The sequence below is a fragment of the Garra rufa genome, chromosome 1 (assembly GCF_049309525.1).
Source record: "Garra rufa chromosome 1, GarRuf1.0, whole genome shotgun sequence".
NCBI lineage: Eukaryota > Metazoa > Chordata > Actinopteri > Cypriniformes > Cyprinidae > Garra > Garra rufa.
In genome coordinates this window covers 22893567-22919345 of record NC_133361.1, presented here as the reverse complement: position 1 = coordinate 22919345, position 25779 = coordinate 22893567, and the positions used below count along the sequence as shown (strand labels likewise).

At 33.8% G+C, this 25779-nt stretch overlaps 1 protein-coding gene across 1 annotated transcript in view; it reads right to left on the bottom strand.

Annotated features, from left to right (window-relative positions):
* The window catches only part of LOC141297148 (uncharacterized), a 27405-nt gene extending 1626 nt beyond the window's left edge, over nt 1-25779 (bottom strand). Inside the window, exons 1-5 of the mRNA XM_073827653.1 lie at nt 25546-25779; nt 21183-21277; nt 4651-4878; nt 1757-1971; nt 242-475 (exon numbers count right to left, since the gene is read on the bottom strand). Of these exons, the coding sequence (XP_073683754.1) occupies nt 242-475; nt 1757-1971; nt 4651-4878; nt 21183-21277; nt 25546-25557 (784 nt within the window). The 5' untranslated portion in view covers nt 25558-25779. The remainder of the gene's footprint in view (nt 1-241; nt 476-1756; nt 1972-4650; nt 4879-21182; nt 21278-25545) is intronic.

Genomic DNA, 25779 nt, shown 5'->3' with positions numbered 1-25779 from the left:
ACTGATGAACTGGAGTGGTGTGGATTATTGTGATGTTTGTTTTTAGCTGTTTGGACTCGCATTCTGACGGCACCCATTCACTGCAAAGGATCAATTGTGCAAGTGATATAATGCTACATTTCTGCAAATCTGTTCTGATCAAGCAGCAAAGTTTTTCTTTTTTTGGTAGACTACTCCTTTAATATAGTGTTTTGAAATATGGAGAGGTGATGTTTGCATATTGACTTGACAATATCCTCACCTGTCTTGTCAACACTGTTCAGAGAAGTGGTTATAGTGGCGTCTGCAGCTTTCTGATACGCTGAAGACACAGATGTCGAGTACGGTAAGGAATACGCCATTTCATCCTCCTTTTCGTCTGCGTGGAACGAGCAGTTCTTACAAATGTAGCCGTTAGCCAGATGAGTGTGCGCCTCTGTTTTACTGACATCTCCATTCTCCAACATAGAGCTGTGAGCGGTTCTTCTTCTCCGTGCTAAAAACAAGATTAAATACCAAATAGATGAATAAAATAAGTCAATGTGAATCACAAGAAGACTGATGATTACATGACCTGATCTACAGATCCGAGCAAGAACGAGAGTTGCTTACTCTGTTAAATTAAACGTAATCTTGATTTTCCTACAGAGACAGTTGTTTATGCATAGTTTCATAGTACAAACAGTCAGGATTAAATAAGCAATAGCTACAGTGTAACATTTGCCTAAAATGACACCAACTGCATTTGACAATTTGCAAGTTTTCATGAAAGATTACAAATACAAACTTTTAAAATAATAAGCACTGCTTTTAGGAGTAATTCACACAAAAATGCAGTCAACCTCAGGATGTTCAAGTTTGTTTCCTTATCAGAACAGATTCGAAGAAAGCTTTTATGAGACATTTTGCTGTTGACGGCACCCACTCACTGCAGAGGATCCATTGGTGAGCAAGTGATGTAATGCTAAATTTCTCCAAATCTATTCTCCAAAAGAAACAAACTCAGCTACATCCTGGATGGCCTGAGGGTGAGTACATTTTCAGCAAGTTTTCACGTTTGGGTGAACACAAAATAAAATTTGGATGTTTATCTGCTTACCCCCAGGGCATCCAAGATGACTTTGTTTCTTCAGTAGAGCATAAACAAAGATTTTTAACTCAAACAGTTGCAGTCTGTCAGTCATATAATGGCAGTCAATGGGATCCACGGCTTTGAGAGTAAAAAACATACACAGACACAACCAAATTAAACCCTGCAGCTTGTGACGGTACGTTGAGGTCTTAAGACACAAAATGATAGGTCTATGCAAGAAACTGAACAGTATTTATATAATCTTTTTCCCCGTGTTGACGCGCCATACGCCGGCTGTTGTAAACGCGCTCAGGACAGTTGCACATTGCTGTGGATCAGAAGTAAAACATTATATGAATACCATTCAGTTTCTTGCACAGATTGATCGTTTTGTGTCTTAAGACCTCAATGTATCATCACAAGCCGCAGGGTTTAATTTGGTTTTGTCTGTGTATGTTTTTTTGACTCTCAAAGCCATGAATCCTATTGACTGCCATTATATGACTGACAGACTGCAATGGTTTGAGTTAAAAATCTTATTTTGTGTTCTACTGAAGAAACAAAGTCACCTACATCTTGTATGCTCTGGGAGTAAGCAGATAAACATCAAATTTTCATTTTTGGGTGAACTATCCCTTTAAGAAAATTAAACAGGGTTAGTTTTGACATCAAGTTGACTTTATGCACTCATTAACGGCCACTGACCAGAGTATGTGTGTGTTGTGGAGCTCTGTCTGAGCGTGGACTGATCCAGCAGGCTAGAGATCAGAGATGCATCACTGGCTGTACTGGTGAAACTCAGGTCTGACAGGGTCTGCTCTTTCTGGGGAGTCTGAATCATGCTCTGAGACATGCTCTGAGACTCGCTCTGAGACTCGTATATGGTTGAGCCCTGCTGCTGCCTCCCTCTCCGCACAGACCTGTGGAAAACAGTGGGTCAATTACATTTGAAAGTGAGTATACACTTGTAGTAAACCCTACAGACAGTCATGCATCACTGCTACTGCTACCCAAAAGTGCTGAAACACCACTTTCTCATGAACCTGCGTACTACAGTTAGAAGAAGCTAGAGATAATGGTTTATAAGGTTTTAAATATGGATATGTTTCTTATACAAACTCTTCGATTCACTTCAGGAGGCCTTTATTAACCATTCAGATCCATGTGGAGTACTTTTTATGATGGATGCATACACTTAATCGGACTTCAAAATCTCAAAACACCCATTCACTGCCATTATAAAGCTTGAAAGAACAGGACATGTTTTAATATAATTTAGATTGTACTCATCTGAAAAAAAGAAAGTCATATACACCTAGGATGGCTTGAGGTTAATAGGTGAATAATTTTTATTATTGGGTGTACTATTCCTTTAATAGCAGTTTATTTGAAATAGTGCCATTTTTCCAAACGTGGAATATGAACATGTAAGGAATATTTTCCTCTAATAGTGTGAGAGCACAGAGAGTTTTGAAATCTCAGTTAAGAACTTATATAAATTATGCTAGGTTTCAAAATGAATTTCAAGATCGCATGATCATAAAGAGTTAATTTTAGTTAATGGAAGGAATTCAGTTAATCTATATATACACACTACTTTTGAAAAGTTTAAGGTCTGTAAGATTTTTTAAAATGTTTTTTTTAAAGAAGTCTCTTGTGCTCTCCAAGGGCTGCCTTTATTTGCTCAAAAATACAGTAAAAATAGAAATAGTGAAATAATATCAATGTAATCTGTTTTCTATTTTAATACATTTTGTAACAAGTATGTAACAAGCTGTAAATTATTCCTGTCACATGATCCTACAGAAACCATCCTAATATGCTGATTTGCTTGAGAAACATTCCTATTATGAATCCTAAATAATAGTAATTTCTTTTTTTAAATGCTGTCCACACTGCTTAATTAATATTATTTCCTGAAAGACAAAATACTACTTGCAAAAATACTAATACTAACACACTACCAAAGATTTTTTTTAAAGTCTCTTTTGCTCACCAAGCCTGCATTTATTTGATATAAAGTACAAAAACAGTGACATATTTTTACTATTTAAAATAACTGCTTTCTATTTGAATATATTTTGAAATATTATTTCAAAATTTATTCCTGATTTCAAAGCTTAATTGTCACATGATCCTTAAGAAATCATTCTAATATGCTGCTCAAAAACCTTTATTATGATGTTAAAAACAACTGAGTTCAGAGTTTCAGATTTCCTTGATAAATAGAAAGTTTAGAAGAACAGCATTTATCAGAAATAGAAATCTTGTAACATTATAAATGTCTTTTGATCAATCTAAAGCATCCTTGCTAAATAAAAGTAATCATTTCTAGAATTTCTTAAAATTTATAAAACGGTTAGTTCCATTCCTCAATTCTGATTGGTCAGCAGCTGTGTCGTATTCATGATACGGCACTGCTATGACCGCTTCACTCAACGGTTTTGTGTATCATTGAACCCCCTTAGCAACCACCCTTAGCAACGTAAACACAGCTGCAGCAGTTAGGGACTACTTTTTACAGCGGAAGGCAGTTAATGATTTTACTTTATGAAAATGTACAACCTAATATATATATTAATTAATATATATTTTTGATATTAATATTTTTATTGTGTGGAAACCGTTTTATAAAAGCAATAAGGTACTTGAGGCCGTGCTGTATCGTGAATAAATCACGGCTGAAGGGGTTGCAGGCACTCCGCTTCGCGTCGTGCCTAACAACGCCCTTCAGCCGTGATTTATTCACGATACAGCACAGCCTCTCGTACCTTATTGCTTAAATATATAATATTAACAGTAAGCTGTTGAATGGTATAGTGTATAATGTTTTGAATACTGATAATAATAATGTTTCTTGAACAGGAAATCAGCATATTAGAATGACTTCTGAAGGATCACTGACACTGAAGACTGAATTAATGATGCTGAAAACTTAGCTTTGATTACAGGAATAAATTACATTTTAAAATATATTAAAAAAAGAAAGCAGTTATTTGAAATAGTAAAAATATTTCACATTTTGAATCAAATAAATGCAGGCTTAATGAACAGAAGAGACGAGAGTTTTAAAACATTAAAAATCTTACTTTTCAAAACCTTTTGACTAGTAATGCATACTTGTATGTTTAAACTTAATTTTGTGACAGCTGAACGGTCATAAATAAGTACAAGCAGGTTAAGTTGAGCAAACTTGCTGTAAGTCATGTAAAATATGTGCCGTTAGGCTGATCGCATAAATATATCGTTTTGGGGAATTTCTGTAAGGCTGGAAAGATTGGTATTTTCACTATGTCAGTCATTTTTCTTCATTCATTTTCCTCAAGCAAGAACATGTTAGTCATTACAGGACAACCTCTATTGCTGACTGTCACTACTTGTGCATTTCTAAAAATCTATATCTGCAGAACTGCATAATTCAATTAATAATACATTAAGATGACACATAGTTTTAAGATTTAAAAGTTTAATTTTTCAATTATGATGACAAAAAGATGCCACTAGTCTTACGTACAAGAGCTGGCACGAGTTACACGATAAGAAGTAACATTGCACACTTGGTTTGTTATCTTACACCGACAGAAAGATGAAGATCTGACCTGCTGACGCTGCTGCTGCTGCTGCCGCTGCCGCTGGCGGTGCTAATGCTGGTCTGCTTGTAGGAGCCGACATTGTGATTGCCTGTGAGCTCAGTGAAGCTGTTGTCACCATACAAACCACTGCTGGTCTGTAGTCTCAAACTACGCCGAGACATTCTGGGCGAGTCGTACACGGGATTGATTTGGTGCTCCTTCTCAAACTCAAGGGCTGCTGTTGAGTAACTTGAGCTGCAGGGGGGAAAAAGATGTAAATTCAAGCAGCACAAACTAGTCTCATGGTACAACCTGTGAACTACAGTTGGTCATATTTACAAGTTTTATCTTCAAACACCTGCAGTCAATAGTAAAACATGAACCCGGTGTGAATTCATTACAAACGAGCTCATTTGCATGGACAAAACACTGGACGAAGAATTCAAATTTAGAATTTGAATGACCAGGGAACATTCCAAAAAAGAAGGAACGTTACGAACATTTCAAAGCAATGAATATACTTTAAAAGTCTCTGAGGCTATAATTACAGCTGACAAATATGAGTAATGCACCTGCCCAAAATCGCCCAGCCCTTAAAACTGGGCGTGGAAGTAAGGGAGGTCACAAAAGAGGCCTAAGGCAACTGTTGAAAGACATAGTACTTCTTTAAAGACATAGAAGAAACTGTCCAGAAGATGACAGCTGTACACAAAACTGTCTGCCTCAATAAATCTGACCAGCTGCAAGAAGAAAGTGTTTGTTTCATATTTTGGCTAGAGATGAAGATAAAGCTCAAAATAAATGAATCTGGTAATTAATTTGAGATGATTTGCTGTAAACTACACTGCCAGTCAAAGGTGAACAGTATTTTTTTTTATGCGTTTCAAATAAGTTTCTTCTGATCACCAAGCCTGCATTTATTTTATCCAAGGTACAGCAAAAACAGTCAAATTTACTATTTAAAATAACTGCTTTCAATTTGAATACATTTTAAAATGTGATTTATTCCTGTGATCAAAGCTGAATTTTTTAGCATAATTTACTCCAGTCTTCAGTGTCACATGATCCTTCTGAAATCATTCTAATATGCTGATTTCCTGTTTAAGAAACTTTTTTCATTATTATAAATATTCAAAACAGTTGAGTACATTTTTTTAGGATTCTTTAATTAATTAAAAAGAAATAAAAATAATATAATATAAATAATCAGCATTTATCTGAAATAAAAAGCCTCTGCAACATACACTATACAATTCAATAAATTAAATTAATTTTTTAATTAGTTATTTAACAAGGATGCTTTAAGTGATGATAAAGACATTTATAATGTTACAAATGATTTCTATTTCACATAAATGCTGTTCTTCTGAACTGTCTATTTATCAAAGAATCCTGAAAAATAATAATAATACATGTTTTTTTTTTTTACCAGCAAATCAGCATATAAGAATGATTTCTGAAGGATCATGTGACACTGAAGACTGGAGTAATGACGCGGGAATCACAGGAATAAATTTACATTTTAAATATATATTCAAATAGTTATTTTAAATAGTACAAATATTTCAAAATGTTACTGTTTTGCTGTAGTTTGGATCAAATAAATGCCGCCTTCGTGAGCAAAAGAGACTACTTTAAAAACATTACAAATCTTACTGTTCAAAAACTTTTGACTGCATGTCATGTTAGCATTAGAAAATCAAGAACTGTTCATGTGTAGTCAAATCTTTCAAGTAAATATTTTTGGCTAAAAGAGTTCAGCTGACAAAAAGGAATCCCTGCTCTTGGTTAACACTCTCAAACACACTGCTAAACAAACTTAGGAGCGCTTTTATAAACATGAAGTTTAACATCTTTAATGGCCTCCCAGCTACTAAATCTAAACACCACTGAACCCTAACAGGAAGTTTATTCTCCATGAAAAAGTGAAAAACAAGCATTTTCTGAGTTTAATGCACATCAGTCACACTCATTACTACGTCTTTATCAGAAAAGCATGAAGAGCTAAATTCTGAAAATGTCTCATATTTACGTTTCATGCTTCATTGAATACTCAAGAACAACAGTGAAAGCTATTAAATAACGACAGATGACTTGAAATAGTACTAGATTTAACAACCTTAGTCATCATAATGGGTTTTTCAATTAAATTTCTTACATAAGCAAAAAAAAAAAGACCTTAGAGGACTCTACACTTACTTTTATTTTTCAGGAGCACCTTCTAATCAATAATCAAAAAATCTGATCAAAAATTTGCCTTCTTATTACGAGGTGATATTTGACTCCTTAAAAGTGATTTCCAGGGGAATTTAGTTTTTACCTTTGTAATGTCATTTTTTGTTACATTTTTCAAAAATTATATTTTAAGCTTTTTAAAATTTCTAATTAAAACAAGTAAGAATAAGATTAAAATACCAATCAAATCAGTATTAACAAAATTAATTTGTACTACCGAGGTGGCACAGAACACCACAAAAGTGGCTTGTAGGTGTATTTTCATACGTTTAATGAGGCTCAGAGGTGGCATGAGTGCAATCAAATTCATGTTGAGATAAACGTTTTAAATATAACATTTTGAATACAGCAATACAAAATGATTTAAATACTTAAAAAGATACTTTAAAAATGAAACTAAATCTGCCAGTAGGTGGTGGCAAGTCACTGATTTAATTACTGAATCATATTATTCAATTGATTCGTTCCAATGGCGGATTCATTCAGGAATAAAGCAAGTAACTCTCTTTATGAATGGGAAATTGAATGATTGATTCACTAGATTTGTTTAAAAACTCATGTTCATTTATAAACTAAACAACTCTGTGTTTGAAAGGAGATACGCAGCAGCTCAGTTGTGACTTGTTAGACCATTTTTGACGACGAAATAGAGCAAAATCAGGCAATAGTGTTATAGTCAGACAACGTCAGTCACTTAATAATAACTTCTTGTTTATTTAACTGCTGTTTTAAATCAATATCTCATTTGCGAACTTCTTTAAAATCATTTAAAGCTGTCACTCATCTTAGTTCTCACATTATAATCAACAAAGCTCTCTACACTGCACAATCAATCTCTTATTTACACTTTGTTTATGAAAGTATTTGTAAGATATGTCCATGATACATTCCTTAATGTTGCAAAAACACACAGAAACCCCCTCGAAGCTCCCCTAAGCGCAAACACAAATATGCTGATCGGGTCAGTCGCACATGACACTCCTAAATATTTTTCCATAGTCGCACGCAATAGTTTTCAGTCACAAATGCGACTGAAATAGTTGCAAATGCGACTGAGAGAGTTGCCTTTTTGAAATCTGCTTGTAGATTTGTACAAATCTGGTTGATATGGCCAAACAAATCTCAATAAATCCTCATATTACTCAGAATCAGATCAGAACATCATTATAAACAACTTAGCTTGGCAACACCACAGTAACCACAACACAGAAGCATGGCATAAACCTAGAAACGGAAATGAGAGAAACAGCGCATACATCTTAAAATAACAGTCCCTTAAAGGCTGTGTCTTCCTGTGAGAAATACCCATTGGACGTGCGCCACATCAGATTAGCATGCATAAAACACACCCTCGCAAAACCTAAAACTTCACAGAATTACTAGAAGGCCCTTTATCTTGAATGCGCACACGCTTTAAACCTCCAGCAATTACATCATACATGTTATATCAACTCCTAATTGATAGCTTCTTTGCCAATTTTGCAGCTGATTTATTAATGACAGGAAATGATAGGGCTCGGTTATAATCAAGCAGAAGATAGATACTACTAAAAATAATTTGATTATACACTACCAGTCAAAAGTTTTTGAACAGTAAGATTTTATATCTTTTTTATAGAAGTCTCTTCTGCTCAGCAAGCCTGCATTTATATGATCCGAAGTACAACAAAAACAGTAAAATTTTAAAATATTTTTACTATTTAAAAGAACTGTTTCTATTTGAATAGATTTTAAAATGTAATTTATTTCTGTGATTAAAGCTACATTTTTAGCCTCATTACTCCAGTCCTAAGTGTCACATGATTCTTCAGAAATCATTCTAATATGCTGATTTGCTTAAGAAACATTTATTATTATCATCATCAGTATTTCAAATTGATGAGTAGAAACACCCAAAGATCAGCATTTATCTGAAATATAAATAAATTAAAAAATATATATATATATATTTATCAGAATATAAAAATGATTTAAGGATCATGTGGCACTGAAGACTGGAGAAATGATAAAAAAAAAATTCCAATCACATTGAAAATCACTTTGAAATCAGAGGAATAAATTACATTTTAAAATATATTCAAATAGACAGCAGTTATTTTAAATAGTAAAAATATTTCAAAATTTTACTGTTCAAAAACTATTGACTGACTTATATTTACACAATATAAAAAAATAAAATAAAAAATAAACTCAATGTAACTGCAAATTTTCTGACCAAAAAAAGTGGTTTTAAAATACAATAAAAAAAAAAATCCCCCAAAAATGTGCTAAAATTGTGATTATATCTCAATATGGCTATAAAATCATAATAATAATTTATTATTGCTAAATAAAAACAAAAATGGTAAAAAAAAAATATTACTAAATTATAATATTTCCCTATAAAAGTAAAAAAAGTTTTAATTTTTTTTATTTTACAATAACAAAACCGTAAAAAGTAAAACACTGATGTTTATGGCTGTCTTAATTTCATAATTTTCAAATGTTAATCCTTTATTAAACCACAAAGTTAATTTTAAAAAACATGTTTTTCTCCCCATTGCATAAACATAATTGAAGAAGTTTTTTATGCATGTTGGCTGCTTTTCTTTCACTATCCAGACCGTCATTTCAAAAACATATTTGAGTTTTGCAAAGAAAATCGTATGCATGCAAATTTATATTGGTCTACAAAACTAATTTCAAGTGCAAGTCTTCAGAACAGATGCTCTTTTAAAAAAAATGGATTTGACATAGTAGTTGCACATCAGCATCAGTGTGAACGTCTCTTAACACGACAGAGATTTACTACTTGATGTTTTATTGCAGCATGCTTGGTTAGGACACTGTATTAGTATGCTAATTACACGATTAGCACACTTTTAGGCATACAAGGGTCAAAGACATCCTCAGAATCCATCTTCCACTCACACAATGAGAAAAGCGACGACTGACAGGAGGAAATGTGATTAGCGTGAACACACAGAGCTCACGGTGAGATTAAGAAGCTCACGGCTCACGAGTGTCTAAGCTCAGAGTTCAGGGTGCTATTTCAGAGTGCTACTACAGGACCTGAGTGGGGTCACCAGTCAACAAGCAGCATCTTGATCCACTTCAGCATTACTACTGCATCAGCTGACCCTCTTGACCAATCACTTGCTTCCCACTTACTATCTCAACACTTACTCCCTTGTCCTATACTTCATGATATTGATTACTCTCTAAGGCCCTGATCACACCGAACGCGTCTTTTAGTTCTAAAAACGCGAGGCGCACAGCACTGCCTTGTTTGGTGACTTTTAATAAAAGAGCAGTGTGCTGCGGTTTTTTTATGTTGCTAAGCAACGACCAAAACTGCTGTCCTGTCAGTCAAATCAAAGGATTATAGCGCGAGCGCTCTAAAATCTTTGTTTTTTCTGTTAAGTAAACTGTCATATTAGCAGAAACCCTAAAAAATACAGCTCCGGGTTACCCACGATAGACACAAAAGGTTTCTCCTCTATTTCTTGCAGTCTCCGGACTTTTTAAGCAACAGTAAACTTTCGTCACCACAACAGAAGGCCCGTCTCTCCATTCATTCGATTGGACAATGGAAAAGAACGTGAATGACGTTGGGCGTTTTTCCGCTCAGAGTTGATTTTTTTTTCAACTTCAGGCGCTCAGAGCGCTGCTGCAAAAACGCGAGGCGCAGCAGGCGGCGAAAACGCGAACGCTCACTGCCAACAGAAAACCATTCAAAAGAGGCGCCTCCAACTGCAAAAACGCGTTCGGTGTGATCGCGGCCTAACACTCCAATATCTACTTAGGAATGCACTGATTTTTAAATATAAATACAAAAAGACCATAATTATATTGATAAGCAATATGATTTAAGACATGGAAAACAGAATTAAAGAACGCAACACTTTAATATAAAAGTTTGGTTTACCTAAAAGAAACTGTGACAGAAATGTATTACTTAATGTAATCAAAGTACTACTACTACTATTACTAATAAATTATTATTGAAACATGATTTTGTTTACCAGAGAAGATTTACCAGAGAAATTTAGTAGAATTTATTTACCAGACAAATGTAAATGCACACAGTATTTCTGAACAATAAATAAATACATAAATTATTTAATAATAATAGTAATAAAAATAATAAATTAATTTAATATTCTGAATTTGATCATTTTATTTATTTTTTTAGTTTTTACTTTAAATTGTATTATACATTTTAGAGATTTTGTTAGAGGCATTTGTCATTTTTGTTAGTTTTTTTAAATATATAAATAAAATAATAAATTGTTCTTCATAAAATGTATTATTTATACATGCTTTAATTAATGGAAAACAGAATTAAACAAAAATAAAGCATTAATTTTGTTAAACTTTAAATAATTTGCTGTTAAATTGTGTACATTTTATGATTTCAATTAATTGAAACGTTTCAATTAAACGTTTTTTCATTTAACCATTAAAACAGAGTCTAGAAAAATTCGAATAGAAAAAAAACTGAATAAGGAAAAATATAATAATAATAATAATATATAAAAAGGGCTGATATTATCAATATAAGTTTGTTCTTAATCAAATAACAATAAAATAATAAAAATAATAATTCACATTCATTCAGGCATCAACTGCATAATGAAAGTTGGATATAACACTGAGCAGAAAAACACAATACTACAACAAAAAAATAAAAAAATAATTTATTTATATATATATATATATATATGTATATATATATATATATATATATGCTGTGTATATAATTTATTAATTGAGACTCATCTTCACATTACTTCACTAAGTTGATATCTAATAAAAATCTTGAATATATGCTGTAAATGTAAAATAATATTAACAATAAACAAAATGTGACCATGGACCACAAAACCAGCAATAAGGGTCAATTATTTAGAAACTGGGATTTGAAAATCTGGAATCTGATGGTGCAAAAGAAAATTGGCTTTAAAGTTGTCCAAATTAAGTTCTTAGCTATGCATATTACTAATCAAAAATTAAGTTTTAATATATTTTTGGTAGGAAATTTACAAAATATATTCATGGAACCGGATTATTACTTAATATCCTTAATATTTTTTTAATTAAATATAAATCGATAATTTTGACCCATACAATGTATTTTTGGCTATTTCTACAAGTATACCTGTGCTACTTATGACTGGTTTTGGGGTTCAGGGTCACATTTTTAATTCCTAATATTAGGAATGCAGCGAATCTGTAAAATCTGCATGTTGAGAATCATTCATAAATCTGCTGCTGTCAGTAAAAAGTAGTGCTGAGGTCTTCTTTGGGGTTTCTGCCAAATTAAAGGTCAACATTCATAAATGTAAGTATTGTAATTTTCCTGTTGTTCTGTAAAATAAAATTAAAAAGACAAAAATAATGCTAACACTCATTACAACAGCTCTACTAATACATTTATTATAACATTCTCCTTATTTGAACATTAAAAAACACATGCCTGATTCAAAAAGGGGGTCTTAAAATGGCCAAATAACCTTATTTTACTAACTTAAGTTACATAGTGCTTTGTTGGTAGGCTATAATGTCTACTAAATTGTTAAAAATCTGTAAATAAATATTTTTATATTGTTGTTTTGTAATTGATTATTTTCTTTGAAAAGCAAGACAAAACTGTACATATCAAATATTTGCAATTTAATTTATGCAATGGTGAAAAAATTGGCAAAATACATGGAAAAAAACAAACAAAACAAAACAACATGTTCGGTAATCGGCCTTCGGGCCAGTGTGTAATTTCGTTCGGCTTCGGCCAAGAATTTATTTCGGTGCATCCCTAATAAAAATGAAATTTGTGACCATGGACCACAAAACCAGTCATAAGTTTGTTTAAAACAAAACAAAACTGGATTTTATTTGAAAATCTGGAATCTGAGGGTGCAAAAAATCGAAATATTGAGAAAATCATCTTCAAAGTTGTCTAAATGAAGTTCTTAGCAATGCATATTACAAATCAAAAATAAAGTTGATATATTTAAGGTAGGAAATTTACAAAATATCTTCATGGAACATGATTATTACTTAAAGTGCCCCTATTATGCCATTTTAAAGGTAGTTAATATTGTTGTAATAGTCTCTTAAAACAGGTTTACATGTATGCAAGTTCAAAAAACACTTTAGTTTTCTCCAAAATTAGATTTATTTTTACCCCGTTTCTAATTGATTCGTAAACGACTCGTGTGAAGCAGTTCGAAGAATCAGTCTCTCTAAACCCCTCCTTTCCGTGAGCCCTCACTGCTGTGATTGGTCAGATGGTGCAGTCCTTTTGGATTGGTCTACCGCTTCAGCGCAAAACGAAACACCCATTGGCATAACTGAATGACAGCTGCGGAGACCTGTTAATGCATAGAAAAGATAGCCTCGATTTTACCCTATCAATTCGAGCCGGAGTCTGACGATGAAACTGTTGAAGTGTCACATCGACAAGAAACTGTTTTGCAAGCACGACCGGAGCAGGACGTTTCTCAGTGGGTGTCATATGTTAACTGTGGAAAGTGCTTGCAATTTGCTTTTGTAAGCGAACCGGGCACACCTCTACGTTGTGAACTTCAACACTGTACAATCCATAACACTGCGTTAAGCCATCGTTTATCATTATCATTACTTAAACTAATAAGGCAGACAGACAGTCAAGCTGCATCAATCACAATTTTTAGACTACATTGCACTCACAGCTGAACAACAGAACTACAGAAACGCAAGTTAGCCGGTTACCAAGACATGTGCGGGGTTGTTAAACACCATAACGTACACAAAGACGTATTTTGAACGATCGCTAGAAAATACAATTATTAATCATACTTACAGGTAGAAGTTCAGAGGAGCAAGCCGGTCCAAATAAACTGGGCACTGATCCATTTTTTAAAACCAAGCGTTTGGTGAATCTCGCGTTGTAACGTTACTCCCCAAGATTGGAAAAACAGTCATCAGTAAAATGACGCGAACACAACACAAGATTGGCATTGGACTGCTGAGGTGTTGTTGAAAAAATTAATGTTAACCACTCATTCTTGGTAGTTTCATCTTTCGGAAGGGCATATAAAACAAATTCACTCTCACAGCGCAGGGCGTCTTCTTGACATGATGTAATCCACGTGAAAATGGTAGGCCTACTGTTTGTGGGCGGGCAAGTTGTTCGCGAAATTGAATGTGGGCGGACATTACGCAAATGTGTAGCTCGTGACGTGTGGCCGTTACAGAAAAAAGATTCGAATTGCTGACGACTCGTTTAGGCGAATGTGAGCCGACTCTTTTTTTTGTTAGACAAAAACTTTATTTATAGTGCACTGTCGGCGTCACAACTTTGCAGATAGTTTATGTTCACATACAGCTACATGACACACTACATGAAATATCATATTTGAAAAGGCATAATAGGGGCACTTTAATACCCTAATGACTTTTGGCATAAAATATAAATCGATAATTTTGACCCAAACAATGTATTTTTGGCTATTGCTACAAATATACCCATATATAAAGCTCAAAAAAATTTTAGGTCAAAAGATATTTTGTTCTGGGCTCTTTCATCTCCCCCAAAAAAGAGAAAACTACTATAAGAAGGAAAAGGCTCTGTGGTTATTCAAATTTTGCGTCATCACTTCCTTCAATACAGCTCAGCTAAAGCAGAACAAAAACACTATTAAGTAACTTCAGTGCATTCAGCAAACGCACACACAGACACACAATCGTACAGCTGTCAAATACTCCAGCAGCTGCTGAGTGTGACACTGCAGTCAAACACACTCAAACCATTCTGGTGCAAGTATTTCCTTCATGTAGGACACTTCCCAACATGCACGCCTTCTACAATACAACCCTATAGTTCCCCCAGATGTCCAAATCAGAAGCAGCTATATTAAGAAGATTCATATTTCTTGGTGCTTCTGTCCCAGTTTCACAGAGGTTCCTCTGAAAATGCAATGTGACACAACACATCACACACATAATCTAAACAAAAATACACACCAACTCCTGATACACTGCAAACAAGCAGTCAAACATAAACTGCAACTACTTACTGCTAAATGAGAGTGAAAATAGATATTTTCTTGACATTTCATCAGTAACTGTACTAGTTGCAACATGGTTCAAGTTAAACTGAATAACATTCAGCCACCTTCTGATGTAAGTGATACAACACATGAGAAATTCATATTTAACCAACAAAAATGTGAAATATGAGAAGGAAAAAAAAAAAAAAAACAATGGGTCCCAATGTTTTTGCCAGAGACTGCATGCATGGCTCAATGAGCTCCAGTGTAACAAATAAGCAAGGACAAAATTAGCAAATAACTGCATTGCCACAGGGATAAAAATAATAATAATAATAGACTGATATTTAGATAATTCTGTATCAGGCTAATACATAATTGAAAGTGATCTCTCTAAGCTATTTAGATTCCCCCCTGCAAATGCATCAATCTTAAACAATTCATTTCAAAAGGGATCCAGTAGGAAAATGTTCTTTTTCACAGCAGCTCAACATCCATGTGTTGCTCTATTGTCGCTGCGCTCCTTTCTCTGTTACACAATTGCACAATGACTCTTTGTACGCATGTCTTCCCTGTCCGACACGCGTTGAGTAACTCTAATTCGTCACGTCCCTCTGAGTGCCAGCGACAGATGGCTCAACGGTTTGTCACTCGATCCCACTTCTTTTTACAACGCTTTCTGCCTGAAGAGTCATGCAACCTACACGAACACACTCCAGTGCGCAGCCGCCGGCACTGCTGAATCAAACCACACCAGAGCCAATGAGACCGAAGCGGTCTTAGTAAATATAACAGCGAAAGCACACAGTGTGGGACACATTCCTGAGCAAAACATACATGTTTAAATCAGTTTAAACTAAAACGGATCCAGACAGTGTTACTTTAGCATTATTTATTCATATAATATTACAGTATTTAGAAATATTCAGAATTTTATATTTATTTATTAAAATTTTACATTGTTTACTATTTTTACTTTAGTTTTTTACCATAATTTTATTAGTGTGATTTCTAATGTTTAAAATATATTTTTTCATTTTTTTAAATAAAAATGATCCAGACACAGCGATACTTTAGTATTAGTTTATTTATATTAGGGATGCACCGATCATGATTTTTCATGGCCGATTCCGATACCGATTTTTTACAAGCAAGCTGGCCGATTCCGATACCGATTTCCGATTTTTTCAAAAACAAGAAGTTATGCAAGTAAACAACATAAACAACATGTTTATTTAGTATTTAACAGGCCAAACTGGCTTTGGCTATTGAATCAATAGCATCTGACATCTGAAATTAAATAATAAATAAAAAATATGAAATTAAATACAGTTTAATAAGCAAAACATGCTTTTAGTAAAGTAAAACAGTAAGCCAACAGGCATTTTAATGTAAAATAATAATAATCATTCTTAACAGAACAGACTTTTATTTTTGGCTTTTCAAAAGTAAAGTAATGCTTGTTTTTTTTTTTTTTTTTACAAAAATAAGCATCTCAGCTTTGTCACAAGTGAGTCTGTTTCTTTTTTCATCTGTCACGTGAGAAGCTGAGCTGAACAAACGTTCGCTGTCTGCGCTTGTGCAGGGCGAGGACAGGTACGCTCGCGCAACTTCAGCGAGCACAGAAAAGCGGCTGTCCTTTGCAGACATTGCAGATTGCAATCTTCACGTCCTGCTCACAGATTTCGAAAAACCTCCACACAAGTGACATGTTTCTGAATGAATCGAATGCCGCGGCCCGCGTACACACTCCCGGAAAAAAACCGGCCGGGATAAAAACGAAAACCGGCCGGTTGCCGATCGCGCGTTAGATGCAAAAACCGGCCGGTTTCGATTTATGGCCGGTCAACCGGTGCATCCCTAATTTATATACGACTATTTATTAATATTTTAATATGATTCTTTTTTATATTTTTTTGTTCAAGTTTTAGTGATCTTGTTAGGGGCATTTTAAAAAAATATTTCAGTTTTAGTTTTAGTAATTTTAGTACTTAATCTAATTTATTAGTAGTAACCAAGGCAAAGTGGGTTTTTTTTTTAAGTTCAAAGTTTCACAGTTTAAAGTTTTCAAAGTTTTACCAGTCAAAAGTTTTTGAACAGTAAGATTTTTAATGTTTTTTTTTTTTTAAAGTGTCATCTGCTCTCCAAGCCTGTATTTATTTGATTAAAAAAAATGCAGGAAAAACAGTCAAATTAAAAAAAAACTAATCTGGTTTTCTATTTTAATATTTTTGAATATATTTTAAAATTCATTCCTGTGATTAAAGCTACATTTTTTAGCTATATTACTCCAGTCTTCTATGTCACATGATCCTTCAGAAATCATTCTAATTTGCTGATTTGCTTAAGAATATTTAAAACAGTCGAGTATATTTTTTTTAGGATTCTTTGATGAATAGAAATATCCAAAGATCAGCATTTATTTGAAATAAAAAGCAACATTCGTTTGTAACATTATACACTATACCATTCGAAAGATTGGTGTCAGTACAATATTTCTTTTTTTTGGGAAAAGAAATGATAGAAATTAATACTTTTATTTAGCAAGGATGCTTTAAATTGATCAAAAATGACAATGAAGACTATAATTTATTACAAAAGGTTTCTATTTCTGATAAATGACCTTTCTATTCATCAAAGAAACAAAGAATTATGTTTTCAACATAATAATAATAATAATAATAATAATAATAATAATGAATGTTTTGTTTGAGCAGCAATTCGGCATATTAGAATGATTTCTGAAGGATCATGTGATCACACTGAAGACTGGAGTAGTGATGCATCACTAAAGCATCAAAACTTGTGCGGTAAGTCCTTGTGTCGCTGCAGTATAACGTTACACAGAGCACATGCATTTACTATAGTGAGAGTAAATTGTCGGGGATTCAAAACGGCAGGGTCAACAAACCGCATATTAAAAGCTGCTAGAGCTCAGTAATTAAATAAATATTTCCTCCATGTGCTAGCAATTGAGACGAGCAGCTCTGTGAAACAGCCAATCAGAGCAGAGCTCACATTAATATTCACGAGCCTTCCAAATAAGCCAATAACAGACCATTTCATTCTAGGGACAAATCCTAGGGTTGTAAATTGACCTGTAAAACCATTTCTGGAAATGTTTTGCCCTTTCCTATGCCATATAGATATCAGATATTTAAAATATTGTTTCAATGCATTCTATGGCACCTTTAAGTTACTCCCTAAAAAAGTAACTAATTACATTACTTAGTTACTTTTACTTTTTATAGAAAGTAATGTGTTACGTTACTTTTGCGTTACTTTTTAAATCTGGGCAGGGCTTGCTTGTTTGTTTTTAATTTAAAAAGTTCTATTTTTAGCAAATGTAAAAGCCTTTTGACACCAACAGTGTCTGTACACTAAATCCGTCTGTACAGTAGACCGCAGGAAAAAAAAAAAGTCAACTCTTCAGCAATAAAAAAGGAGAACAAATGTTAGATTATCTTGAATCGGATCACCGTAGGTTGGCAGCAAAAACTGATGCTAAAAATGGGATTAAATATAAAGGATAGAGCTGGGCGGTATGACCAAAAATTTATATCACGGTATTTTTTCAAAATTATACGGTATCACGGTATATACGGTATTTTTTATTTTTTTCCATGCATGACTAGGTGTTAACCACATTTCCTAATAAATTAGAGAATAATTACTGCAGTATATTGGCTTACATTGACCGGACTAGTATTAACCCAGGTTTGATTGGTCTCACAAAATGCTGCTGTTCACAAAGAAGTGACAGGGGCGCTCGTAATTGTAATGAGGTGAAGAAATCAGAATTCATGACTTGCTGTCAAAATACACAACACTTTATTGTGCATTCTTCATATTCCAGGACATGTTTGTGGCAGATTTGGTGAAGCAAATTGCTTGTGTTGCCTCCTGCGGCTACAACTTTAGCCTGACCACATTTACATATGATGTAGTGATGCACCGAAATGAAAATTCTTGGCCGAAACCAAAAAACCGAAAGAATTATGCCAATTATTAGTACCATTGCATTTATGGCTATGACTGTGTACTAAATCTTACTAGAATCAAGGCATTGCAATTGCATAAATTAATATTAAAGTTTCAAAGAATAAATCAATTATATCAATTTAAACAATTTTTGTCAGTCAAATATATTACTTAAATAACATATACATATATTTTACTGACTTTGTTTAAATTGTTTACATTTTTATAACACATTATCTTGTGGATCCATGAGTTCACATTTACAACTCTATGAGTTTCTCTTCCAGCAGGAGGCGCTGTCAGAATGATAGTATACAAAGCAGCGCAACAAATGATTTTGAAACGTGCAGCGCTCATATTTATTCAATGGATAGCCTTTTGAAGTTTCATCGCAATTCTTGTCTTTCAATCCCCACATTTAAGAGCACCTGAAATCATAATTATGACTTTCATAACCTCCTAATAACACTGCAGTCATCAATGAAAATTAAGAGCTTTATTTAAGACTTTCAAAAACAAACCTTACACAAAATACGTTTCTTTTTATTTTTTCCCACCATGTTCGGGGCACAAGAAAAATATTAAGGGACTAAATTAATATCAGCATATGAAGTATAATCGTCTCATTGTCTCTGAAAGAATGCACATCAGATTCTGAAAGTCAGTTTTTACTTTCACTTTAACATATTGCGCAGTTTTCACGTTGCATGTGTGATATCCATTGGCTCACCTCCATGGTTTAAAACATAAATATTTATAAAAAATACAGTATATAGAAAAGACATAGCTTTAAAATATTGCGACTTAACTGAATTTAAGCTACATCTGTCTGCGCGCAATGCGCCGGTCTCTGCTCTCATCACTGCGCGCACGACTGCAGACACACACCCTCTTGAAATTTCGGCATTACAAGTTTTGCAAATCGCTAACCCTGGGTCTTTCTCAGATATACTAAAATACGTCCAAACCGCAGATGTGTTGCTTCAGACAAGCACGTGCAGGCTGCAGTTTCTGTTTGCGTCAACATACGTGTTCTCGACGCTTTGTACGCACACACTCACCGGTATTGGGGTATATGAAAAATGAATATCATAAAAAAAAAAAACACCGGTATTCGGTATGAAAAGGTATACCGCCCAGCCCTAATAAAGGATATTTGTATTATTCAACATTTAATTATTGCAGGTTTGCGTTGAATTTCACTGTTTTTATTCATTTTGAGAAATACTGTATCTGTTTTTTTAGTGAGTGAGATGAATTAATGCATGTTCACATTTATTCTAGAATTAAATCTTACTCACAATTTCTCTCAACATGGGGACAGGAGAGCTTTTAATCAATAAATGGGGGGGGGGGGGGGGGAAGTAACTGGCGTTACTTATTTGAAAAAGTAACTCAGATATTTGCTTGTCAATTAAAAAGTAACGCGTTACTTTACTAGTTACTTGGAAAAGGTAATATTATTATGTAACTTGGGTTACTGCTAATGTTATACCCCCAACACTGCTTGATAGTACAGCAACTTGGATGCCTTTAGTTGCTATACTGCATTCGTAAAATGACAATTACACAAATTAGTGCTTCATCACTAACAACACTTGAGTTTTGGCATTTATTATTTTTTATAATGTGTAAAAACTATTCAAAGTTAAATGCAATTACAACTACTTTTGGCTTAATCATTTCAAATATCAATTCCCAAACTGCTACTCCAACTGTTTTTATTACTTTTCAGATTCACTCACACTCTTAATATCCCTGGTATTAAGCACCAGCTCCAACACGAGAACCGTCACGAATTTAGTGGAAAAGTGGTATCAGTCGGTGCAACGAGGGGGTACAAACTGTTATCTACTTACGGACGTCAACACATCTACACTGTTTTTGCTCAGCAGTTCACAACCAAGGGTATTATTACACAATTCACATTACCCATCCATTATTTCTGTGTAACTTCATAACTCGCCTGAGGGTCAACAACTGTGAATGCAGAAGCACCACACCTGCATGCTGTCATCCAATTCTCACCTGGTACAAAAATAATACTACCCACCAGAACAGAACTGGAGAATAATGATTAGAAATGGACTACACAGAGATTTTAAAATCTTTAAGACTCTATTCTGTGTGTGAACTACAAACCCACAGGGCTTGAGTAACAAACAGGTTTAACCTGACATGGTAATCCTTAAAGAGAAATTCCAGGTTATTTACTGAAAATGGGAAGTTCTCGACTAGTCTTTGTAAGCTCTAGAAGCGAGATGTGCTATGAACAGTACAAATTAGGGAAGTGCCACTAAGTGTGGTTCCACCCAGCAACTGTGATCTCACCTGAGCGAATAGGTATATCCTGTGTTATCCGGAGTACAGTGAGGAGGAGTGTACGTGTGTAGAGGGGAAAAATCCATGGTAATTTGCCGAGCACGCTGTAAAGATCAAACCAGATGTGAAGAGCTGACTTCTCAAACTGCAGCAACAGCAAACGTGTGACGATGGGTGTGACTTCAATGTATAAACATCACGGTCACACCCATGAAAGCATGCATGCACACACGCTCTGTGGTTCAGCCTGCCTCTGGGAGGAATCCTGATTGGCAACATAGGAACAACTTTAGTTTAATTGTTTAGTCTGATACAGGTGATTCAACTCAAAGCTAGTGGTAACTAAAGACAACACCTCTTTTATAGTAACTGTGCTCTTTAATGGAAACACTCTGTCTGATATTGTCGATCAAACAGGAAGTGACAGACCACACCTACACCTTCAAAAACCAACAACACTGTCCAGTGTGACTCACACTAACCGGACAGTGAGAGCACAGCAACTTTATTGTGTAATGTATTTACACAAATATGGTTCTCTACAATTTTACTAGCTGACAGAGCTGGGTAGTAACGGATTACGTGTAATCTGGATTACATAATCAGATTCCAAAAATCAAGTACTCGTAATTAGAGTATATTACATTTTATAATGCTTGTAATCAGATTAGTTACTTTTGAATGGATTAACTGATTACATATTATTCACACAATGGCAGTAAATCATTCAAAATTTGTTGATTCTGAAAGAAGTCATGTTTGTTCTAGTGCTGTCAAATGTTTTATCGCGATTAGACACATTCAAAATGAAAGTTTTCGTTTACATAGTGCGTGTATACTTATGTAAACTTTACATGCTCCTGGCAGAATTTGCAAAATGTTAATTATTTGACCAAAATAAAAGGGATCATACAAAATGCATGTTATTTTTTATTTAGTACTGACCTGAAGAAGATATTTCTCATCTATATGATATATGTTTACATATAGTGTGCAAGAGAAAATAGGTTTAATTTATAAAATTTACCGTTTAAAAATGTACATACACTTGATTCTTAATACTGCGTTGTTACCTGAACGATCCCCAGCTGTGTTTTTTGTTTAGTAATAGTTCATTAGTCCCTTGTTTGTTTGTCCTGAACAGTTAAACTGCTCGCTGTTCCTCAGAAAAATCCTTTAGGTATCACAAATTCTTTGCTTTTTCATCATTTTTGTGTATTTGAACCCCTTTCCAGCAATGACTGTGATTTTGAGATTTCTCTTTTCACACTGAGGACAACTGAGGGACTCATATGCAACTATTAGAGAAGGTTCAAACACTCACTGATGCTTCACAATCCATTAAGAGCCAGAGGGTGAAAACTTTTGAACAGAATGAAGATGTGTACATTTTTCTTTTTTTTGCCTAAATATCATATTTATTTCATTTAGTATTGCCCTTCAGAATCTACAGAAGATACTTACATGCTTCTTAGCAGACAAAACAAGTTAAATTTATTAATGCATTGTGCTTCCTTCTGAAGCATCAGTGAGTATGAGTAAGAGTAACTGATATGATATATAAATATTTTCAATATATAAACATAACATTTTTCTTAAATATATACATGTGTGTTTATTTATATATACATAATAAATATAAACAGTACACACACATCTATGTATGTAAACAAAGACTTTATTTTGGATGCGTCGTGTGACAGCACTAGTTTGTTCTTGTAATGCAGGGATACCTGTATTGACATCTCAGTTGTTTCTAATGAAAAACATCCCTAAATTATGGCAATAATGCTGATAACGTCAATAAACAATAGAGGAAAATATTAGTTCAATAACTAAAAACACATATTCATATGTTTTCAGTTCTCTGATGTTGATCAATGGTCTGACATGGTAAAAAGGTAAACAGACAAACATTATTTCTATTTTTAGAGTTCATTTGAATAATTTATTATGTTTTTTTTTTGTTATTCAATTTATTAGCTTTTTATCAACTCACAAACCCACAGCAGTTCTTACATTAAGCCCAGTTTGGGAAAACCTTGATTTAATATAATGTACTTCATGATGTTGATATCAAAACATGGAAAGTATTTTCTCTCTTTGCATTTTTACACCAATATGGTAGCCTACATTTAATGGTAAGTTAGGTAAAAAAGTAATATAAAAGATTACCTAACCGAGATTATATGACCACAGTAACATGTTTTTATCAGTAATGGACTACAATTTGTAAGTAATCTACCCAGCTCTGCTAACTAATCATGAGTACTGAATGAACACTTATAACATTTTATACATGGCGCAACTCTCAGGTAATTCAATAGTATTTGATAGCTGAGCATTATAAGCTACACTTATATTCATTATAGAAATTTTGGTAAGAGTTAAAAAAATTACAAGTAATTAATAAGGTATCATGAACTACACTGATGTTCACTCAGAAATTGCTAAAAAAACATTTTTTTATATATTTCTATTTCTGATAAATGCTGTTCTTCTGAACTTTCTATTCAAAGAAACCTGAAATAAAACTACTCAGCTGCTTTCAACATAACAATAATAAACGTTTTTTGAGCAAACCAGAATATCAGAATGATTTCTGAAGGATCATGTGACTGGAGTAATGCTAAAAATTAAATTGAAATCACAGGAATAAATTACATTTTCAATATTCAAACAGAAAACAGTCATTTTAAATAGTAAAAATATTTTAGAATTGTTCTGTTTTTTTTTTTTTTCCTGTACTTTGGATCAAATAAATGCAGGCTTGGTGAGCAGAAGAGACTTCTTTAAAAAACAAAAAATCTTTTGACTGGTAGTGTACAAGAAACGCACTGAATTACACAATTTTTAAAAGAAAAAAAATTAAAAGCATTTTCTTGTACTCTGACAATCTTTGTTTTGTTTACAACTTTGAGTAAATATGGACAATTCTTGTATTAAATTTACTAATTATTACATTTAATTTTAATATTGCATTTAATAAAAAACATCAAGTTAATTTTAAAATTAAATTAGGTAAATATTATGTACAAAAATGAATTAACAATGAAAAGTATATTCATAAATTAACATTAACCTTAATATCAAAGATTACTTAATAAAGGCTGTAAAATTGCTGTTGTTAGTTCATGATACCCTATGCATTAACTAACGAGATCTAAACTTACTGCAAAGTGCTTATTTTTGTCTGGTTTTGATTGTTATGTCATCACTAACTAAACTGAATGTTTTGTTTAGTCATCTGTAAACTGACACAAAGAGTTACTCATTGTCTATAAATACTAGGCTATTTTAAATACTAAACTCATTACGAAGTTGACCTGAGGAGTCAGCTGGATTCTGGATGGAAGTGCTAAATAAATTAGCATCTGAATGAACAAAACACTATGGTATCAATTACCACAATATTCAGATAATAATAATACCATCATGTTCAATTTGTTTACCTTTCCTTTAAACACACGTCCCGACATTCCCAAAACCAGAGGAGATCCAGAAAACCACTTTCCAGTATCCAAGAGACAGGCTGAACATCCAGAGAAAATCTTTTCTACCTTTTCCTTGTCTAAAACGCACATTTCACAAGCCCAAACAAGCACAGCTATGTTTCACACATGACCTGCCATCGTGCGATAAAACAAGTCGATGGTGAAAAGCATGAGCTCCTTTCTTTGTGCAGAAAGACAGACCCAAAAAAGTCAGGATTGATTTTTCTATCTTTCTATCTATTCACACCTTCATGGCCTTTTGAATCGATATCTCTTGCGGAAAAGACGCATTTGCATTTATAAACAAGATAGGCGCACAACTCTCCAGATTTGACGTCTCGTATCTGCGCCTCTGCTACATTTGGGATTGCAACATTGGTTGCGTCTCAAAAACTAGTGTGCTGCCCATCTAGTCAGCACTTTTGGCCATAACAGATGCGTTTCAGACGTCTAAATAAACTCGTATTCGCATATAAAGGAACTTTCAATTCGATTCACGAAAAGTGACTCGATTTTATTGTTTAGAATGAGTGTACAATGCTCACTAGATAGACAGCTAACTAGGTTTTGAAACACAACCTTGGACTGCAACATTGTATCAACGCAATTCTTTTATGTAAATGCGTAAAGACATTCCTGCGCACTTCAATGGTGTTTGCATTTTAAGATTTGTATAACAAATCGCATATCTTACAAAAAATAATGCCGTGATGCGTGTATGACACTTAAACCAGGGCCATGTTTTCTGTCAAGAGTTTGGGAAGAAAGGAGCTTCACTGACTGTCCACCATAGACTCTATAAAACACACGTAAATATCAACGTATCTGTGAATATGCCTTGAATGAAATCATAAATAACAAAGGATGCCAGCACTTGCCAGTTTGACCATCAGTTTCTATAATCCTTGTTGTTTTGAAGGTAGTCCAGTTGAGAAATGACAATCCATTTAAAGGATGCGCACAATGTGCGCCGCATCTCGACGGGCAGATATATAAAAATAAAAACAAACAACTGTGTATCCCACCAGCTTTTCCGAGTTACGCGGTATTCGTGGGAATAAACAAAAGTTACGAGCTTGACTCGTTGTTATTACTACTAGGAAAATCCCAAA